At 40.3% G+C, this 23,382-nt stretch overlaps 1 protein-coding gene across 2 annotated transcripts in view; it reads right to left on the reverse strand.

Annotated features, from left to right (window-relative positions):
• Positions 1 to 23,382, reverse strand: part of AATF (apoptosis antagonizing transcription factor) — a 95,480-nt gene that overhangs the window by 71,719 nt on the left and 379 nt on the right. For both annotated transcript variants that reach the window (XR_010838091.1, XM_059048638.2), the window contains exons 2-4: positions 22,295 to 22,486; positions 19,466 to 19,891; positions 18,871 to 19,008 (exon numbers count right to left, since the gene is read on the reverse strand). Coding sequence is in view for 1 of the 2 variants with exons in the window: in XM_059048638.2 (XP_058904621.1) it covers positions 18,871 to 19,008; positions 19,466 to 19,891; positions 22,295 to 22,486 (756 nt within the window). In the remaining variant the exon portion in view is untranslated. The remainder of the gene's footprint in view (positions 1 to 18,870; positions 19,009 to 19,465; positions 19,892 to 22,294; positions 22,487 to 23,382) is intronic.

A 23,382-nucleotide genomic window follows, 5' to 3' on the forward strand; every position in this document is an offset into this window, starting at 1 on the left:
GCAAACATCTTAAGTGCCCACTTATAGGGTATTTAGCCAGACAACTTTCTGGGCAGCTGTTGAAAATGATAAGTATAAACAGAATATGGTTTGAATACACTAAACCATAAATACTTTGGGGGATAACTGAAGTAATCTGAGGATGGAGTGGACATATTACTTAGGACTGTTGGGAAGTATTGATTTGGTTAGAGGAGATGACAGTTTTACATAGGAAAAAGTCTTACTTTTTAGAGCTATTTACAGAAGTATTTAGAGGCAAGATGACATGATGATGAGTACTTTAAAATACTTCAGGAAAAAAAATGAAAACAAAGATAGCGTAATATTTTTTTTAAAGAAAGAACAGGTGGGCTTCCCTGGTGTCGCAGTGGTCGAGAATCTGCCTGCCAATGCGGGGGACACGGGTTCGGGCCCTGGTCTGGGAAGATCCCACCTGCCGCGGAGCAACCGGGCCCGTGAGCCACAGCTACTGAGCCGGCGCGTCTGGAGCCTGTGCCCCGCAACAGGAGAGGCCGCGATAGCGAAAGGCCTGCGAACCGAGATAAAGAGTGGCCCCCCGCTTGACGCAACTAGAGAAAGCCCTCGCACGAAACGAAGACCCAACACAGACAAAAATAAATAAATAAAATTTTAAAAATCCTCACCGCCCCCCAAAAAAAAGAACAGGTAAGACATATTTATTAACATAGGAAGATGGTTCTAAGTTCAACGTATCCTTATGATCTCATTTACGGTTTAAAAAAAGGTTAAATTGACATAAATACCTAGAAGAATATACACCAAACTGCTAGAGAGAGTTCTCTCTGAAGAGCACTATTAATAGAAAGGAAAAAGAGGACTTTTCACAATCCATGTTATGTATTTCAGGATTAGGTCAGGGGGAGGGGGATAATTAGTACTGTTTGAAAAAGAATTTTTTTTTTTTTACTACAAATTTCACTTTAATAATTTTTTTTTAAAGCTGATTAAGATTAAATAAATATATTCAAGAATACAGAGAGGTCTTCTGAGGTAGATGCAATTCTTCCTGTCAACAGAATAATCAAACAAAAAGACAGATTAAAATAAAAGCAGGAGAAATTAGAAGTGGCCATACATTTGATTGACAAGGAGATCACCCATCCCTAGAACTAATTTAAAATTTTCCCTGTATGACTCACAAAAGAAATACAAAAGACCAATAAATGTTAGGAAAACACGTTTACCCTCGTTAAACACTGGAAATGTAAATTTTTAAAAAACGCAAATTAAAAGAAGAAGAAACCATTTTCCACCCATCAAAGTGACAAAGATGAAACAAAATTATAATATCCAGGGTTGACAAGGATAAGGGAAACTGACATTCATATAAAGAAGATGAGGGCTTCCCTGGTGGCGCAGTGGTTGAGAGTCCGCCTGCCGATGCAGGAGACACGGGTTCGTGCCCTGGTCCGGGAGGATCCCACATGCCGCGGAGCAACTAAGCCTGTGAGCCATGGCCGCTGGGCCTGCGCGTCCGGAGCCTGTGCCCCGCAACGGGAGAGGCCACAACAGTGAGAGGCCCGCATACCGAAAAAAAAAAAAAAAAAAAAAAAAAAAAAAGAAGATGAGAATGTAAACTGATCCAGCTTTTCTGGAGGGTGACTTAGCCATACAGATGAAATGCCTTAAAATTGTGTATATCCTTGGAACACATACGAATTCCACATCTAGAAATTTATTTTATGAACAAAGTAATGACAGATGTGAGTAAAGATTTACTAACAATAATGTTTATTGCATTATTTATAAAAATGAAAAACTGGAAACAATCCAAATGTCCAACAATAAAGAACTAGTTAAACTACCCATATGATGGAAAGTCTCTGCTGCCATTAAAAATAATGCTGTAGAACAATATTTAATGACATGGAAAAATATTCATGATCTCTGTTAAGTAGAAAAAAGCAGACTGCAAAACAGAATATAGAATATGGTTCCATTTTTGTTCTAACTACACACCCACGGGGGAAAGAAAACCAGAAAATATTTATACCATATACCAAAATATTTAAAGTACATAACTCCAGCTGCTGAGATTGAGGAAGATTATTTCCTTACTTTCCCTTGGCCACTTTCTAAATTTTATATAATGAATATGTAGCACATTTAATAAGAAAAACACATTTTTATCTTTTTCTTTATCACTTAAAGTCTTGCCTGCCTATAGGGGAGGGACTAGATCATCTGATCCCCCAAGGGCCCTTCTAGCTCTCTTACTGAAAAAGCAGTACGCAGGAATCATCTTTTGAAAAACTGAAGGATACATTTACGACTCACACTCTAAGCCTTCTGTTTTACAACAAATTCATCTCCATATCTCTCCTGCCTTCATTCCTTTAAGCTCTGGCATTTATTCCATTTCTTTATTCCCTCATACTTTCTTTAAAGGGAAGATTTTAAAAAAACAACCACACACAGATTAGAGTAGTTCAGACTATGTGCACAATGATGGCCTAGAGCAGTGGTTCTGAAGCAAAGCAGAGGTCATACTGGCCTTGCCTCTAACTGTGTGGCCTTAGCCAGGTTACTTAACCTAAGACTTGATTTCCTCTTCTGTACAACACACTTATCAGCCAGTCCCTATTTCACAGGCTGCCATGAGAACTAAACGAGAGTTTCGTAAAAACTTAATAGAGTGCGTGGGGGAGTAGCGCCAACTCACAAATGGGAGCTATTTTTATTATTTTTAGAGGATAGTGGCATCCTGCATTGTACTTGCTTAATAAAATACCAAGACAGAAGTAAATTAACTGTCCCGATTCTCAAAAGGTCACGTCTGATTTCTTTTCCCTCGTGTCCTTCTACCGCATGAGCCTTACTGAGGACACGGGAAATGCTTCCTAAAAACTCGAGTTAGCACGTTTGTCTCTGCCCTCTTCCAAACCCCCACCACTGCTGACATTCACGTAGCATAGATTATGTGCCATCTTAAGGATGAAAGAATCTTTAAGATTATCTGAACAGCCCCTCTACCTATAAAAATTTTCCTTGCATGAAACAGTATGAATAGCTAGTAAAAACTCTTCTCAAAATAGTAGCATTTTGGACTTATCCAGAAGCAAATTTATTCAACTGCCTCAAGAAAAACAGAATCTGGGAGATTTGAGACTAAACACCGAGCGAAACAATCAGTATTACATGAGAGCAAATGAAAAATTACCAAAGAACTCAAACGAAAGTCAAGTGTAGTCCAAGCATAACAAACTTTTAAAGCAAGTAATATGGGCAAACTTATTTGGGGACAGGTAATAAATATAATAATTATAATAATCAAGAGAGAATTATGTCTTAAAGGTATCATGACATACTTTCTCTAAGATAATTTATAACTAACATAATAATAGCCTTTGCTTTTCTTCCCCACACCTACTAATCTCCTCTCCTTGTCAAACTTCCATTAAGGCTTAATGGAAAAATATATATAGTGGAAGAAAATATATATTAAATATATTAAAATATCTGGAAGAATATACCTCCCTTGTTTTCTCTGAGAAGGAGGTATGGGGATTTGGGAAAGTGGAAGAACTTTCACTTTTTCTTTTACATACATCTCTACTGTTCATGTATTTTTTTTACAGTGAAGATTTTATATATACCTTTATATATAAAGATATATGTAAAGATTTTACATATATATTGTAATGGAAGAGTATAAGGACAAATTAAATTAAGTCCCATAAAAGCCCTAGCAAGTTTCATAAATATCAGGGGAAAAAAACGTCTCCACTCTTTCGTAAAATGCTTTGCAGCTTCTCATGGTATTTTTAAAGATGGACTAGCTACTGTTGGGAAAATACATTATGAGTAGGTAAGCATTAGCCACGGTTGAAACTGGAAAGCAGGAACCTGCTAAACCAGTGATGTGATTTCACATTTCCAACTGCTTTTATACCAGCTAACATATCAAGATGGAGACCACCTCCGGCTTTGACCGAGGCGTCCAAAAGAAATGGTAGCAGAACCCAAACACTTTGGAAAGTGATTTCATGAAAAAGAAACTCAAAAAAGGAATATTATGAAACAGCATACTTGACATAAGCACAGGGGTATGTTCTTCTAAATGTCTGGGGTTATTTGGATTATGAAAGGAAACCTCATTTATCAGTACAACTACTATTACCAAGAGGAAAAAAAAAAAAAATCTGCAAATTCAGAGTAAACAGAATTATGCCTCCTCCATTTAGCCAAGTGAAACAACCAACAAAAACCAAACACATAAATTCTCTGTCTTTCAGAGGTTTTTTCCCCTTTAAACAAAGGATTTACTTTCTGCTCTTCCTGTGGCCCCCTACATTTGGATCCCTTGTTCCTACTTTGGTACAATGTAACCCTAAGTAGTTTCAATGAGTTGTGAATTAATTGTCATTCACAAGCCAAAAAAAAAAAAGAAGAAGAAAGAAAGAAAAAGCAGGATTAACTGCAATTGCCACTACAACTGAGAAACTTGCATCTTGCACTCTTACCATGTAAATAAGGCACAGATCCTGCAGGAACATGCCAAACACCAAGATTCTTAATTAATGGAGCTCTTTAATGTGCAAATCAGGAACAAATTGCAAGTTCTGACTTGCATTGATTATGAAAACATTAATTGAATGAGCAAGACCCTAAAAAAAAGACACAATCCTAAGTCTTCAAAGAGACCAAAAGAATACAAAGCTCTGGAAACCAGACAAGGCTGACCAATGTGTAAAATGCAAACCTAAAACTGAGGCCTGCTCACTAGTACACAATAAATTTAAAAACTAGAAACAAAAACCTTAACAGTTTAATCAGAAAGCAATCACCATAAAAGCATCTATTCCACCAACATCTAGCATTAAGCAGAAAAATGACTGTTCCCTCCAGAAGCTCACAGACACTGCTTTAAGGAAAAAAACCCACTTTATATATATACACACTTATATGTATATAGGTATAACAAAACAATGCTGTCTCTTTAAAAAGAAATTCATCCTATATAAATTATAGCCATAAACTTTTCCTGCAGTGCAGTCTAATTAATTCTTGTTCTATACACAAAGGGAAATGCTGGGTGACAAATGGGTGTGAAGCCAGAAAGCTGCCAGGTCTGCAAAACATTTTCTACTTCAATTTATAAGCAATTTTGCAGTAAATCATCAACCAGAACCTGGAATCTCAGGAATCTCTGAGTGTCCAAACCACATTATATCACTTATCAAAGAGAGAAGGAAAAGGAGTTTAAAGACATCTCATTTTTCAGTTCTAACCCACATCAAAATCTAGAAGCTCTGCATAATCTATTATTCTCTTCTGGGTAAGGTTTTAGTACCAGAGATATATTTTTCAAGCAAAAATGACACTATAGGTTGATGTAGCCCATTCCTCCATCCCTAGAAGTACTGTATCATGTACCCATTACCATAAGAAATATTCCCAGAGTTATGTGGGAATAACCACACAACTATTTACACCCCTCCTTCAATCTAAGCAAAATGTTCACAATCAAGCCAAGCGCAAGGGTTCAGAGACAAGCCAGCAGACAAAATTTAGGCAGGAAACACTCCAAGGAAATGAGTCTACCAAAGAGAAAAATAGAAACTTACAGGAAACAAAGAAAAAAGCAGGGCTGCCCCTTTGTAGTCAAACCCTTCCCCCACCCCTAACCTCTGCCAGCCACTGATCTATTCTCCATCCCTTTAGTTTTACTTTTTCCAAAATGCCATATAAATGGAATGTTAAAGTATACGCATAATATTTTGAGACTGGCATCTTTCACTAGCATAATACCTTTGAGATTCATCAGTGATTCTGCGTTTATCAATATTTTGCTCCTTTTTATTGCTGAGTAATGTACCACAATTTAACCGTTTGTCTACTGAAGGACACTTGAGCTGTTTCCAGTTTTTGGTGATTATAATTAATGCTGCTATAAACACACACATACAAGTCTTTGTGTGGACATATGTTTTAATTTCTCTAGGGAAAATATCTAAAAGTAGGACTGCTGGATCATCTCGTAAATATACGTTTAACTTTATAAAAAAATAGCTTTCTTTATACCATTTTGCATTCCCACCAGCAATGCATGGAAGTTCCAGTTGCTCTGCACCCTTGCAGACACTTGATGTTGTCAGGTGTTTGTTTTTAGTCATTCTAATAGGTATATAGGGGCATCTCCTTGTGGTTTTAATTTGCATTTCCATCAACACTAATGATTATGTTAAATAAACATCTCTTCGTGTGCTTATTTGTCATCATATATCTTCCTTGGTAAAGTTTCTGTTAAAGTATTTTGCCCTTTTTTTTTTTAAGGGTATTTTTTATTGTTGGGTTTTGAGAGTTCTTCATATATCCTGGACACAAATCCTTTGTCAGATGAGTGATTTGCAAATATTTTCTTTCAGTCTGTAGCTTTTCTTTTCATTCTGTTAATGCGTCTTTCACAGAGCAAAAGATTTATTTCTGATTTAGTCCAATCATCAGTTTGTTCTTTTAAGGATTATGCTTTTGATGATCTATGAACTCTCTCTAACCAAAGGTCATGAAGATTTTTCTCCCATGTGTTCTTCAAAACACTTTATAGTTTTATGCTTAACATTCAAGTTGATGAACTATTTTGTGTTAATTTTTGTATGAAGTATGAGCTGTAAGTTGAAGTTCACTTTTTTTGCAAATGAATGTACTATTGTACTAGCACCATTTGTTGAAAAGACTATCTTTTCTCCATTACCTCTACACCTTTGTGAAAAGCCAATTGCCTATATTTGTGAGAATCTATTTCTGAACTCTCTATTTTATTCCACTGGCTAAAATAAATTTAAAAGGAATAAACCCACAAAGGAAGGACAAAGTACAAGCATACCTTGTTTCACTGCACTTTGCAGATACCCTGTGTTTTACAAAGTGAAATTGAAGGTTTCTGGCAACTCTGTATCGAGCTAGTCTACAGGCACCATTTCCCAACGCATTTGCTCATTTCGCTCATTTCGCTCATTTCGTGTCTCTGTGTCACAGTTTGGTTATTAGTCTCACAATATTTCAAATGTTTCCATTATTATCATATCTGTTTCGGTGATCTGTGATCAGTGATGTTTGATGTTACAGTTGTGACTGTCTCAGGGTGCCACAAACCATGCCCATATAAGACGGTGAACTCAACTGATTGTTGAAATGACAACAAAGGATTTAGAACATTACATGAACTTAGCTGATAAAGCAGTGGGAGGGTTTGAGAGGACTGACTCCAATTTTGAAAGAGGTTCTACTGTGAGTAAAACGCTATCAAACAGCATCGCCTGCGACAGAGAAATTATTCATGAAAGGAAGAGTCAATCACTGCGGCAAACTTCGCCGCCCCCCCCTCCAGCAAACACCCCCCCACCCCGCCTCCCCACAATCAGTCAGCAGCCATCAGCATCAAGGCAAGACCCTCCACCAGCCAAAAGATTACAACTCACTGAAGGCTCAGATGACAGTTAGCATCTTGTAGCACTAAAGTATTTTTTAATTAAGATATGCAGATTATTTTTAGACATAATGCTATTGCTATTATACACTTAATAGTATAGTGTAGCCATAACTTTTATATGCACTGGTAAACCAAAACAGTCATGTGACTCACTTTATTGAGATATTCGCTTTATTGCAGTGGTTTGGAAATGAACCTGCAATATCTCCGAGGTATACCTGGATAAGAGAGATGACAGCAACTAAGTTTTGTACGCTAAAAAGCCAATGACTACATGGTTATTAGATGTCTGAAATTAAAAAGACTGACCATACCGAGTGTTAACAAGGATGTGAAGCAAGTGGAACTTTTATACACTGCTGGGAGGATTGTAAAATGGTATAACCACTTTAGAAAACAGCTTGGCAGTTTCTATGAAAATTAAACACATTTACCATGTAACCCAGCCATTCCATTCTTACTTCTCCAGGAGGCATGGAAGTATATGTCCATACAAAAACATGCACACAAATGTCCATGGCAGCTTTATCCATAAAAGCTAAAAACCAGAAACAAAACAAAGCAAATGTGCTATATCCATATAATGGACTACTACTCAGCAATGAACTACTGATATAGGCAAAAACATGGCTGAATCTCAAAATAATTACACTGAGTGAAAGACAGACAAAAAGAGTACAAACTGCATGATTCCATTTATATAAAACTCTAGAAAAGGCAAACTAATCTACAGTGACAGAGAGTAGATTAGTGGTTGCCGAGGAATGGGGAGGGACAGAAAGAGAGATTACAAAGAGGCTGAGGAACTTCTGGGGATGAGGAATACGTTCATCGTCTTGACTGTGGTGATGGTTTCATGGGTGTACACAGAGGTCAAACTGTACAGAAGCTACTGACAGCTGAGGTAAGACGAGGACTGAGAACTGACCATTTAACTCAGCAACATGGTGGTCATCTGTGACCCTGATGAGCAGTTTTGGTGGAGCAGGAGGGATACAGGCTTGACGGGAACACGCTCATGAGAGAACAAGAGAAAGGGATTCAAGACAGTGAGTACAGACAACTCTTTCCAGGGATGCTGTTTACAGGGTTAGGGTTACAGAAATGGGACCTACATGCAGTTTACTGTATGTCAATTACAGCTCAATAAACCAGTTGGTTTTTTTTTTTAAGCAGATGGACAAATAACTGACTTAGCAAACCTGAGCTAGTTGACCTTGGTGCTGGCAGTGAAGAAAAGGAAGCAATCCCCTCACGGTCCACAAATACAATCCCAGAAGATTCAAGAACTAGCAGTGCCAGGCACCTCTAGGAGAGTAGAGGAAGGCAGGGCTACAAACAGTCAACACACCTCTTTGCTCAGGCAGACGTTTAGAGGTTTATCCCTTGAAGAGAGTTAAACAGAGTCTCTGGACAGGGGGACACCAGACACAGTTGAGGCAAGGGCATAATTCTCAAAATGGGGATTAAGCAGAAGTTCACAGATTGAATGCTGAGACCCCCCAGCCTACCCACCTCCTACAATGCTGGCAGCCAGGCAGGAGATTAGAAGTTCTCTAGCAACTAAGATCCCATAAAGAGCAAAGATCTAAAAATACTGACATGAGGGTTTCCCCACATGGCCCAGATAGATCACTTTACAATGGAAACCACAGACAAAGAGCCTCATCCAAACATACAAAGCTGCTAATCAGCTTTTGAGTACCCCACTCTTGAAAGTCAACAGCGGACAAAAGATCACCAAATATCTGAAGAAAACATCTAACATATTACACCCAGGTTAAAACAAAAGAAAAGAAAGCAGCCTGGAGGAAACAGACTACTCAGGAAGAACTCTTAAGACTATATGTACAGGGCTTCCCTGGTGGCGCAGTGGTTGAGAATCCGCCTGCTGATGCAGGGGACACGGGTTCGTGCCCCGGTCCGGGAAGATCCCACATGCCGCGGAGCGGCTGGGCCCGTGAGCCATGGCCGCTGAGCCTGCGCATCTGGAGCCTGTGCTCCGCAACGAGAGAGGCCACAGCAGTGAGAAGCCCGTGTACCACAAAAAATATATATATATATATGACTAAAAAAAAAAAAAGAACTAGGAAATCAAACTCAAAATTTTTCTGAACACAGACACAGAAAATCACAGAAAGATGGAACATGTCAGAGAAAAAACAACACTAATCCAGTTTAATACCTAAAAGAGAGCAGAGATGATGGAGGGAAGGAAATTAGCAAAGAAATACTAGAAGAGATTTTCCCAAAACTGAAAGACCACACAATCTTCAGATTAAAAGGGCCCAGTAAGCACTCAACACAATGAATAATAAAGGATCCATACCTAGACATAGCTTCAGGCAATTTCAGAAAACCAAGAATAAACAGAAAATCCCAAACATTTCCAGAGAACAAAAACAAGTCACCTACAAAGGAATGAGACTCAAACCAGCAACCACCTTCTTTTGGACAACATCTGGATGACAGAAGACAATAGGGCATGTGGAAGGCTGAACAATGGTCCCCAAAGACGTCCACATGCCATTCTAATCCTGAGTTAGCCAGGTGGGCCCAATGTAAACAGGAAGTCCTTACAAGAGAGAGGCAATAGGGTCAGTCAGAAAAGGTACACTTGGTGTGATGGGATTGCTGGTTTTGAAGATGGAAAAGAGCCATGAGCCAAGGAATGCAGGCAGCCTTGAGAAGCTGGAAAAAGCAAGGAAACAGATGCTCCCCCAGAGTCTCTGGAAGAAGCACAGCCCTGCTGACACCTGGGTTTTAGGATTTCTAGCCTCCAGAACTGTGAGACAATAAAGTTCTGCTGTTTTAAGCCACCAAGTTTGTGGTAATTTGTTGTGGTAACAATAGGAAACTGGGACTTCCCTGGAGGTCCAGTGGGTAAGACTCCAAAGCTCCCAATGCAGAGGACCCGGGGTTCAATCCCTGGTTGGGATTGAACTAGATCCCACATGCATGCCACAACTAACAGTTCGCATGCCGCAACTAAAGATACCGCACGCTGCAACTAAAACCCAGTGCAGCCCAAATAAATAAATAAATAAATAAATATTCAAAACAAAAAACAATAGGAAACTAATACAGGGCAGTACTTTCAAGTTCTGAGAGAAAGTTAATTTTCAACCCCCAAATTTATACCCAATCCATGAAGAATATATTGATATCAATGACAAATGAGGCAGAGCATTTTTAAATCTGCACAAAAAATCAGATCATTTACTCCCCATCCATGTTTGGCACCAAACTGACAAACTGAGATACAGGAAGAGCCAGAACACAGCTCTACCCTAGAAGAGCAAGGAAAGGAAGTCCCAAGAGGACCCGGTGTGCTAGACCCAGAGAACAACCCACTCAAACTGGGAGAATGTAAGAGGAGAGACCGCATGATTTAAAGTTTGGGGGAAGAAGGATTGAGATGATAAAACTGAGCCATCAGGGGAAAAAAAGAAAATCTAGAGACCTAGGAAAAAAATGATATAATAGATAAATAGTCCAAATGTGAAGCAAAAAACAAAAACAAAAAAAGAAAAAGAAAAAAAAAACGATAAAAATAAAAAGAAGAAAAAAACAAACGTGAAGCAAACTAAAATACAGCACAATTTTAAGCAACTGATGGAGGGTTATAAAAAAATCTACTTGAACTAGGAACTAGGAACTTGTACTGAACTAGGAACATACTCCTACAGACAGGCCTCTGAACACAGAGGAAAGAAAGTCATTTTCCAGTCCCTCCCTGCCCTGGTATTATACCCTTATTTACATGATAATAACACACTGTAAATGCAGTTGACTGGTTTTCAACTCCCAGGGTCAACATATGGATAGAGCATGGGAATCTTGGTTGCAGTTGCAGGGCAGAACGTAAAAATGTAGTGGAAGAAGGATGGAATGACTACCTCATGCCTTTTCCTCCAGATTTCTACCACCTCCTTCCTTACTCCTCATTCGCAATTTATGACCTTGGTTTCCATTTCAAAGAAAATAGAACGATCAAAAGAGAATTTTCAGAGACTCCTACCTATCTGTGTCTACTCATATACTGTCTTCCCACCTGTCACTACGATTAAACTGTCCCCACTATCAAAGGCCACCATTCTCATGCCGTAGTCCCATCTCACATACCTCAAGGACACTGCTACAGATATCCGCCCCCATCATCATCAATTTCCCCTCTGCTGCACCATTCTTATCAACATACAAACATGCTGTTATTGCTCCCATCTCAAAAACAAAACACTTCTCTGGACTCCACATCCTTCTCCATCTAACCTCCCATTTCTCTGCTCCCCTCTAAAGTAACATTCCTAGAAAGAGCTGTCTATACTCACTACCTCAGATCCCTTTTTCCCGTCCTCTCACAAACCCATCCCAGTCAAGCCTGCATACCTCCCACCCCACCAAAACTGCTCATCAAGGTAGAGGACGGCCACCATGCTGCTCAATGAAATGGTCACTGCTCAGTCTTCGTCTTAACCTGTCAGTAGCATTCTCATCTTTCATACCAGAGGATAAAGAAATCAAGAAATAGAGATCTAAACAAATTATTTAAAATTATAAAAGGAAAACGAAATAAAATGAGACTGAAAGTAAGGAAAGGACTGTTGTCTTCCTGAATGCTTCTGTACTATTTATCATATTCGTGTATAATTTTAATAAAGTGATTTAAGAGTAAGTGTTAAGACACAAATAACAAGAATAGAGTAGTACCTTTTTGCAGTGGTCAGGTTCTAAAGTCTGAGCATAAAGCAAAAATCAAGTTCTCACAAAACTGCTTCAAAAATCCCGAAAATTGCCCAGAAAGTACAGCACCACAGTCTCTGTGCAATTTCAACATGGTCAGTTTCTCCCCTCAAACACTACAGCCGCTTCGTCGATTAAACACAAGATGATTACATTTGGGGACCGTGCTGGACAAAGACTGCAGGCTGTAACTGTAACCACTAGATTCGCAGTCTCTCTGACGAGATGCTCACTGGAGAGGTACCCGGAACAAAGAATAGCTACGGCAGCCACAGATTCCACCTGCCACCCATGCTCACTCCAGGGCATGAGCACACTGAGAAAGATGGCAGACAGAATCACTGGCGTAGCTTAAGCTGCTTCTCTCTCCCTCTTTTTCTTTTGACCAGGTATATATGGTTAAAGGTGAGTTCATAAAATGTCCATATAAAGAGACTCCAACATACACTGATGTGTATGACTTCACTGTGAATCCAGCAGGTAGGGCAAGCCTACTACATATGTTACGACGACGACGACGACGACGACGACGACGACTACTTACTACTACAAGTCCGGGTTGCTTCCTTATTTAACTCATCACAATTAAAGATTGTTTCAGGCCTGAAGACAACCTTAACTCCTAAGAAACCCAAAACAGTACAACAAATGTTCTGACGAGATTGGCTGCAGTAGTTTTCAAGCTTCCACAGCTCCGTGAGCCATCTAGGGCTCATCTTTTCAGGGTGGGTGAAAGAATCTGACACTCTCCTCCTGGGTCCCCCACTTGGTTGCTTTGGAAAAACACTTGCTCTGTTGACCCCACTTTACTTTCTACATAGTATAAATGCCTAATTAACCACGTTGGACAAATTAGGTAGTAGCTCAATAGAGACCAAAAGTCTTCCTACATAGAACTCATTCTCTAAGAAACAGACCAAACACAGCATAGATTTCAAAGCTAAGTCAAGAGGTACTAGGTAAATATCAAACAGAAAGTTATCAAGAAATCATTGCCTTCATTTCTCACCTACAGTTTAGGAAAAATAAGAGGATCAATAATACTCCGTGGTGGCACAATCCAAGAAAACAACCGTTACAGATGAGAATTAAATGGTTACAATTCTTCAAAGGGCCAACTTGGCGGCATCTTCCAAAAGCCTTAAAAAAGAAACAAAAGTACAATCCCTTTGTCCCAGCAATCGAATTTCCAGGAATGTAGATCTGTGCTGTCCAATTCAGTATCCACTAGTCACATGTGGCTACTGAGGACTCGAAATGTGGTTAGCCCAAATCAAGATGAACTGTAAATGTAGAATACACTCTGGATTTCAAAGACTTGACATGAAAAAATATACATAAGATATCTCATTAGTATTTAAATATTGACTATAGGGCTTCCCTGGTGGCGCAGTGGTTGAGAATCCGCCTGCCGATGCAGGAGACACGGGTTCGTGCCCTGGTCCGGGAAGATCCCACATGCCGCGGAGCGGCTAAGCCCGTGAGCCATGGCCGCTGGGCCTGCGCGTCCGGAGCCTGTGCTCCGCAACGGGAGAGGCCACAACAGTGAGAGGCCCGCATACCGCAAAAAAAAAAAAAAAAAATATTGACTATATGTTAAACATAATATTTGTTATATACTGCATTAAGTAAAATATGTTACAAAAATTAATTTTACCTGTTTCTTTTTATAATTTTCTAAAAATTTGATTACTAGGAAATTTAAAATTCATATGTGACTTGAACTATATTTATATTGGACAGTGCTACCCTTAGGCAAAATGCTCGAATATGTATGTACAAGAGTGTTTATCAAAGCATGCTTTATAAAAGTGAAAGGCTGAAATAAACCTGAGTATCCATCAATACAGATTGGCTAAATAAACTGCAGTAAATCAATAAAATGGAATATTCTGGTAGCCACTGAAAATGCTGATGTACATCTAAGTATACTAACATGAAATATGTGAAGTAAAAAAAAATAAGCTTACAAAATAGTACATACTTGTAAGAGTCCATGTTTGTTTTAAAAAGTGTGTGTGTGTATGTGTGTGTAAACACAGAAAAAGGTCTGAAAGGATATTCATCAAAATGACAACTGTTGGTTACCTCTGGGTAGTAAGATTACGGGTAATCCTTATTTTCTTCTTTATGCTCTTATGTATTTTCTGAATTTCTGAAGTAGGCATGACATGATTTTATAATTAGAACAGTAAAGCTATTTTAAAAAATAATAGCCATCAGCTGAAACAAAAAGATCAATCTTCCTCACACCATCTTGGCTAGATGAAGTCTACAGTAATAAGAGTCCTTAATCCTACACAAGGCTACACCTGGAGAAGCTTCCAAGTGCCTTCGTCCCACGCAATACTTAAACCTATCCCAAGTAATTACGAGTATTTCAGGGTTCTACAGATCATTTGTGAGAACTCTGTCATGAACCCACAAAGCGTTAATCGAGAGAACACTGAAATAGATGTTCATGGATTTGTCACCTAAGGCAACTAAGTAATTAACAAAGGGGGAATTTCGCTGACAATATTGGTTGCCTATGGGATAGTAGACTGGGTGGCAGGGCTACAGGGTGGGAAAGAGGATTTTCTCTACAGAGTCATTAGCATCTTTTGAATTTTGAGCCATGTGAATACACTGCCTACGTAAAAATAAATAAAATTTAAAAAACAAAACAGAAACATTATCAAGATTCTGATTGCCATGATGTACTCAAAATTTTAAAAGTTGTTCTTTAAGGTGTCTATTAGTGCTGTAGTCAAATTGGCATTAAAATTTTGTCTATTCAAGTCAAAATAGTTCAGGGGTTGGGGGAAGGGCCACAGAGGGATGAGAGGGTGAACTCGAACTAGAAGTGGGAAGATGGGGGGCGGGTGCAAACAAAACGCAACTTCTTAATAGTGGAATTTGTGTTTATACTCTTAAGCAAGTAAAAAAATCTCAATGCTTCCTCTATATTTATATTACATTATAATGTGTTCTTGGGGGGTTTTTGCTTATAGGAAATATCAAAATGTCAACCATTGTTTCTATTAAAGGTCTTTAATGATATTGCATTTTAGACCTATAATGAAACATGATGCTCACTGCAATCTGTACCGCATCTCATTAAATACATTAATAACATGCATTTCACTAAAAGGTCAACTTATTATGGCTGAAGTTTGGCTTTCCTTTAATCTTTTTTTTTTTTTTTTTTTTTTTTTTTTTTTGCGGTACGCGGGCCTCTCACTGTTGTGACCTCTCCCATTGCAGAGCACAGGATCCGGACGCACAGGCTCAGCGGCCATGGCTCACGGGCCCAGCCGCTCCGCGGCATGGGGGATCTTCCCGGACCGGGGCAGGAACCCGTGTCCCCTGCATCAGCAGGCGGACTCTCAACCACTGCGCCACTGGGGAAGCCCTCCTTTAATCATTTCATTTAAAGCTATAGAACAAACTCTGAAAAGACAATAGAGAGCGCCTGTTACAGGAATGCTCCCTCAATTTCCCCTCCATTCAAACCAGTTATGCTTATTAAGAAATCACTGTTAGTGTTTTTGTGGGGGATGATATTGTGATTTTTTTTTTTAAATGCTTTTCTCTTAGAGATCCATGCTGATTTACTGATAAAATGATAGGAAGTCTGGTGTTTGTGTCAAAATAAAGCAGAAGTAGGGGGTGAGTTAGTATAAGTAGATGAAATAAGATACACCATGACTTGATAAGTGTTTAGCTGGTAAAGGTATATGGGTTCACCATACAATTCTCTCTACTTTAATATCGGTTTGATATATTCCATAATGAAAAGTTTTAAACAACTCATGCTGAGGTTTCCTTAAATAACATGCCTTTTTCCTTATACATTGCTGCTACCAACATAAAAGAACCACCTCCTAATGCTATAGAAGTTTTTAAAAGAAAATCAGAGGAAAAAGCTAACCTCTTTAGGGGAATGGTTTTGTGCATGGAAAATCCCTTAATTTTGCTAAGGTTAATTCATGACTTACCATTTATGCAACTACTAAAATATCAAAAAATGCCTCTGAAATTATTTCACATCGAGAGGTATAATCACCAACATGTAATATCAGGGTGATTTGGGGACTAAGTGCGTTGGGGAAGAAAAGAGATATTTGTTTAGTTTCTGAAAAGTAGAGTTTAAGGTGCTTAGGGTACAAAGGCATGCTGCTTGGGACTTGACTGTGGCTGAAGTACAGCTGGAAGTCGGCTCTGTTCTAGAGGCTACTGTTAGGACTATGAGAGTAAATTGACAGAGCCAAGGAGAGAATATGCCAAGAAAACACAGCCTGAGAACAGGATCTTAAATGCAGTGAAACTGACACTGAGAGGATAAAAGAGGAGTCAGAAAAGCAGGAGAACCCACACATCACATGCAGTAGTGCCAAAACTTAAGGGAAAAATTTGAAAGAAAGGTTGAAAGCTTCAGGGAGGCAGCAGCTGGGTCTGGCAATAAGGAAATCTCTGATCACCTTCTCACAGTCATAGAAGCCAAAGCTGAATAATAAGTATTACAGTAGAATATAACACTACTGGGCTTCCCTGGTGGCGCAGTGGTTGAGAATCCACCTGCCAATGCAGAGGACACGGGTGCGAGCCCCGGTCCGGGAAGATTCCACATGCCGCAGAGCAACTAAGCCCACAAGCCACAACTACTGAGCCTGCATGCCTAGAGCCTGCGCTCCATAACAAGAGAAGCCACTGCAATGAGAAGCCCGCGCACCGCAACAAAGAGTAGCCCCCACTCGCCGCAACTAGAGAAAGCCTGCACAGAGCAACAAAGACCCAACACAGCCAAAAATAAAAAAAGATAAATAAATAAATAAATAAATTTATTTTAAAGAAAAAGAAAAAGAAAACTCTCCACCCTCCCACCTTAGAATATGTGATACCAAATAAACATTCCTTTCTTCTCCCTCTTCGGCTACAACCCATCTAGTCAGATTAGGAGACATCTGTCAGATTAACTGGAATTCATCAACGAGGCAAAAAGGCAACTGGTTAAGTACAAAAAGAGACAGATTAAAGAGATCGGGGAAAAAAAAAAAAGAGAGATCGGGGAATTCCCTGGCGGTCCAGTGGTTAAGGCACAGCGCTTCCAATGCAGGGGATGTGGGTTCGATCCCTGGTGGGGGAACTAAGATCCCACATGCCACACGGCATGGTCAAAAAATAAAATAAAAAAATTTTTAAAGTGTTTACAATTATCAGAACTGTTGCAAAATAAAAGTTAAATAACATTAAAACAGCTAAAAAAACTGAACTGTATCCAAGAGTAAGAATGTGTCCCTTATACCGAGCACTGATAAACCCTTAAAATATCTACATTTTGAGATGAATCCCCATAAAAGCGGGGGCAGGGTTGGCTCAAGCAAGAAGAGTAATGAGTAACAAAATGGAAAAGGCCTTATTGTGAAACATTTAAGACATTTAATCTAGAGTAGTCTAGGTCTCATTCCAAAGGCATACCAGAAATCAGGGCACTAGGGCGTTAAAAATAGCAGAGAAGTGCTCCAAAAATCTGAAAACCACCAAGCTATCATTTATTTGAGGGAGGAAGCAGGGAAGAGCCGGAGGAGGGGCTACAAAAGACCCACCCTCACAGTATCTGCAGGGTTCCTGACTTCAAGTGTGTCAAGACACACAATCTAAAGACTGGCCCTTGGGAAGTAATTCCTAATTAAACCAAGTAGTCCCCGCCAAGAAAGGTTCACACAATTCCTTACCCTAGAAATCCTACCCATTTATCTCAAATGGTTTAAGGTGATTCTACCAAGAGGCAGATGCCAAATCAGACTGATGTCCTCCTCAGGCCCCTTCTCATGCTAACTCCATGATATCATAAAAACAAGTTTGAAAGAGCAAATGACAACACTAAATCTCAGCGTGCAAGTAAGCGATGGAGATTCCAGCCTCTGTGCACTCACCCCGCATCTCTCTCCTCGGCCCCAGTCCTCTGGTGCCACTGGGCACCCAGGAGGCAGCCCCTAGATCGTAAGGCAGAAAAGCTGGAGGAGGCTGTCTCTGCCGTGCATGATCAAGCTCTGTAACTTAGGGCAACTCATTCTCTTTGGGCTTTGGCTCTCTCCTCTGTAAACTGAGGGGGTTGGGAGCCAAATAATTGCTAAATTCCTTTGCTCTTCTAAAATTCTTGGACTTCACAGCCCAGCAATTCTCTTTCACAACTTTTTCCTCCCTCTGCGATCACCATCCTTCATCACCCTCCGTAACCCAAAGGGAGACAGGAGTAAGGTCATCTCAGCATTTTGTTCTAGAAACCACCCAACAAAGAAAGGCATCCTTTAAGCACGTGATATACAAGTTAAACGAACTGAGGTTAGTCATTCACTGTCTCCCTTTTGTTCTATGCCAGTGGTTTTTCCCTGAGCACTAAAGCAGTAGCTCAGAAAGCCAAGAGGAGGGGGAGAGGAAAGTGAGAGCGGGGCTGGAAAAAAGAAGAACAGACATGACTCAAGCACCCAACCTGTTTCCATCAAAGTTGCCTTCATTTGATAAGAGGGTTATGCTGCTATTTTTTTTAAGTTAAAAATCACCATTTTATACCATATTATGACTAAAGCCAAGTCTTCTCAAATCTGTGGTGCTGTAAATACAATCCCAGTATATCCCAATGAACCCCAGTGGTTCTAAGCATCCCAACATGGGATAAGTATTCTTACTGTTTTTTAAGGCGCTGGCAAATTCTGGGCCACCTTTGTCCTTGAATATAGGGAAAACATCTGGTTGAGGAAGCTGATTGGTGGTCAGCAGAGCTTTTTGTAGCTTTATCCTTCCTTCCAAGAGCTGGTCCCACAGTGCTAAGAAGAAAAAAGAATTCCATTCCTCAGTTAATAAAATCTTCCTGGGGCAGGGAGAGGGGGAGGGACTGGAAATCAAAGCAGTCCCTAAGCAGCATGGCTTTATCAGCTTCATGCCATGGAAACACTCTTATTTATTACAGGAAATAAATCCAGTGTCTGGATGCAAATTGACTTGCTACATGAGAGAGAGAATGCTACAGCCCAACGAGAGGATACGACACTCTTCTCTTCAACCTTCCACAGCTGCCAGCAGTACTAGAGCAGAACATGCAAAGCAGCTGAGTGAAGCAATAGCAGGCCAAGCACAGGGGAATGGTGCTTTGGGCCTCTAGGTAAGTGGGGCACGTCACCAACTAATTGTAAGGACACAGGAGACCGCAAACAGCCACACACAAACAAAAAGGAGATCAAATGTGGACACTCAAAACAAGCAAACAGCAAGCCGTGTACAAACCTATCTGGTTCTTCACAGCCTGGCCTTTCTCCACTTCCTCGGAAACTTTGACCTCGGAGAAGGTCATCACCACCCCGTCGTCCTCACTGGTCCTGTCTTCAGCCTTGTCTTCCTCACTCTCACCTTCGAAGTCTTCCTCCCCATCCCCTTCTTCCATACCACTCTCCTGCTCTTCGTCTTCCTCCTCCTCACTGCTACCGAGGTCATCCATTCCCTCGGTAAATTTTTCAAAGTCACTGCTGCTCTGGACACTGAAGCCTGACGCCTTCCTGGAGTGGCTTCTGTTCTTCTTTTCCCAGGCCAGGCTACTGTCACCATCACCACGCTCCTGTTCCTCAGCACTCATGGCATCCTCACCGGATTCCTCCAGGCCCAGATCCTCTGAATCTCCATCTCCAGACCCTTCCTCATCAGATATTTCTTTATCTAAACAAGGGAGGGAAAAAGGAAAAAAAAAAAATTTACCTTAAAACAAATACTAGGGCATATCTTTCATTTTAACTAAAGGATCATGACACCTTTCCAAAAAAAATAGTATTACTGTATTCAATGCAACTCAACAAATATTTATTACACATCTACTATCTCTAAAATGCTAAGGGAGAAACAAAAATGAATAAAACATGGGTCCTATGGGATTTCCCTGGCGGTCCAGTGGTTAAGACTCTGCGCTTCCAATGGAGGGGGCTCGGGTTCGATCCCTGGTTGGGGAACTAAGATCCTGCATGCCACACGGCGCGGCCAAAAAAAAATAAACAAACAAACAAAAAGCATGGGTCCTATCACTGAAAGGCTCTAGTGGGAAAGACAGACCCATAAAAACTATAATACAGAGAAGAATTAAAAGCACTTTGACAAAGTTTTGGCAATCAAGAGGAGGAAGAGATTTTAACTATGGAGCAAGTGAATTTAAGCAAGGTTATAAGGAAAAGGCAGCCTTTGATCTGGACCTTGAAAAATGGTCAGATTTCATCTGGTGTGAGGGAATTACTGGTTTTCCCAAACCTGCATCTGAAAAAATAGAGTTTATCACTAACTGTCCCAAATGCACAATCTCTGTCACCCTAGTGATGCCTACTAAACACTTATTAAGCACCTATTATGAACCAGCCATGGATAAAAACTAGAGACTGACAAACAGAAAGTAATATCTGTGGGGATGGGTTCACAGTCTGCTAGGAGTGGTAGGTATGCATAACCAATAACTACATTACAATATCATTAGTACAGTGTATAGAGAAGGGTGAGAGATGGCTTCATGTGAAGGACACATTATAGTTTTACTTATTAAGCATAAGTAACAGGTCACAGAGAAGAGGGAAGGAAAGGAAAAGCAGCAGATGCAAAGGTCCAGTACACAAAAGTGCACTGGGGTACAGAATACTGGGTGGGGTATGAGCCCAGAGAGTTGCTCAGGGACCACATCAGGAGGGGTCTTGTCTTCCACGGGAAGGAGTCTGAACTTGATCCTTCAGTAAATGGAATATTAGTTATGGCTCCTGATTTTACTTATACTTGGGGTATCCTGATACTTACAGGTCTTTAATGATTATCCAATCTCTTCCATGGTAGAACACAGGAAGCATAATCATACAGGGACCTGTTACCAACAACTTTCTTCATAAAATAAAGATTTTTATGAAAACATGATGTCTTAAGTACTTCTTTAAGTAACAATATATAAACTCAAGACAGAGAAGGCTGTCAAAAACATATATACAGAAACTAAGTGCCAAACAGTAAAGAGAAATAATCCTTTAAGTTCTTTAAATGTATGCCACTTCTCAGATAAAGAAATATTCAGAGTAGTGAAGTATAGATCTTAGAGTCAGACTGCCTTATTTGAGTTCCAGCCTGCACTTACTAGATATATGACCTTGAGCAAGTTACTTAACCAATGTGCCCCTTAATTTCCTTATCTGTAAAATGGGGATAAACAGTACAACCTCACAGGGCTGTTGGGAGGATTAAATGAGATAATACATGTAATGATATGGTGGTAACATTTTCTGAGGACTTACTATGTACCAGGCTCTTAGAATTTAAAGGACTTACCACAGTGCCTGACACATGGTGAGAGCTCAATAAATATTATACTGGTCCCAGGACTGGTCTGTTTATCATTCTCTAAGCAAAGAATATGAAATGAGCTTATCATCTGGGAGCCCCAAGGACTGTATCAGGGACTAAATCATGGATATCACAGCATAAGTGATTGTTTCTTTTATATTATCTGTGGATTCTCAACATGGTCCCTCTGACCTCTCTAAAGGAAAACAAATAGCATCCACTCAATAATCACCATATCCCACCCCCTTCTTCCACTCTGAGAAACTCACAATCTTTAAAACTATAAGCTCACATCCTCCTAACTGTTGCAGGGAACAGGAAAGGATTATGAAATTTTTACAGTGGCAAAAAATGAGTGTCACAAATTAATATTATCCAGAGACTCGATGCAAGACTTGACAAACCAAAGAAAAGGGGTCAAAATCCATGAGTACCATGCTCATCAGACACAATGCTTTTTCAACACATAGCCCTCTCCAAAGTCCAAATATTCAAGGCCTTTTCTCTCACTCCATTTTAGGGTGAGCCATTAGTGCAAACATTAGGAGTATAGCAACTTAATAGCTCCAGACTTCAGATTCCTTACAAAGTGAAATTCAGTACTTCAGAGGGCCCTTTCTAATTCCAAATCAGTGGTCTCTCCTAAGACAGTAAGTGGGGCATCCAGACTAGTTCTGCAGAGAGCATCAAACAAACAAACAAAAATTTAACCCCCAAAAATCAGGAAAGAAAGAGTACCATGGAAATACGTCTACTCACCAGATGAACCTGGCAGAGTCTGCTCCCAATGGTCTTCCTTCCAAGCTCTTCTAGAGGTGGTCTTGCCAGAATACCTCTTGTCTGTGTCCAAGAGGGAGGCCGATGCCAGCTTTCTAATGCTACCCACCGCCAGGAAATCACCTTCCCCATCTTCCCCTTCATCAAACCTGTCAATCACTCTGGCAGCAGTGGCTGTCGGGGGAGGGGGAAAAGTAATCAGAATCTCCTGGTTAGAACAAACTTTAATGGTAACCCTGTTCAGCCCTTTAAATTCACGCTTGAACGTCCTCTACAAAATCCCCACCAACTTCCAAGAACAGGGACCTCATCACCTCTCAAGGCAGACCACTTCCTACCTTGCTGCTGTTCCTGTACAGAAAACTGACGCTCTGCATCTACTAGAAGGATAAATTTCCATGCCTTGGATCACAGAAAACTAGTCTAATCCCTCTTCCATGTGTGACAGTCAGCTCAAATATTTTAAGTCAGCCATCATCATGTTCTATCCCACTCCAGCCCATCCCTCAGGGAGTTGTTGGGGTTTTTTTGCGTATCCTGGCTAAACAGTCCCAGTTCTCTCAACTAATTATTCCTAAGAAACGGTCCAGCACTCACATTTATCCCTCCGTATTCTCCCTTCCTCACACTTCTCTGACTCAAGCCTAAAGGAGGATTACTCCCAACTAGACCCTGAACATCAGCTTACAGATCAGAAATATCATTCGTCAGCCGCTAAGCAAGTGTGCTGAAGCCTGAAAAGGCTTAAACGGCACCATGGAAGCCTACTTCTTCCTTCATCCTCCAAGTGGGTTCTCAGGGACAGGCAGAGTTTTTTTTTAAAAAGGATGAGACTTTTTCTTCTCATTTCTAACGCAATGCCAGTAAGGGCATCCTGAAAGATAACTTCCAACCTGCTACCAGACTGGCTGCCTGCGACAGCCCTGGATCAACAGTTAACCCAAGCCTGAGTCCGCCGTACGCTCCGCCCACCCGAGCACCAAATCTAGAACGCGCGTCCGAAGGATTCCGAAGCCCTCCTCCCCAGCCCCAGGGGCCACCCTCCCGGAAAGCAGTTTTCCTCTGCGCAA

The sequence above is a fragment of the Kogia breviceps genome, chromosome 19 (assembly GCF_026419965.1).
Source record: "Kogia breviceps isolate mKogBre1 chromosome 19, mKogBre1 haplotype 1, whole genome shotgun sequence".
NCBI lineage: Eukaryota > Metazoa > Chordata > Mammalia > Artiodactyla > Physeteridae > Kogia > Kogia breviceps.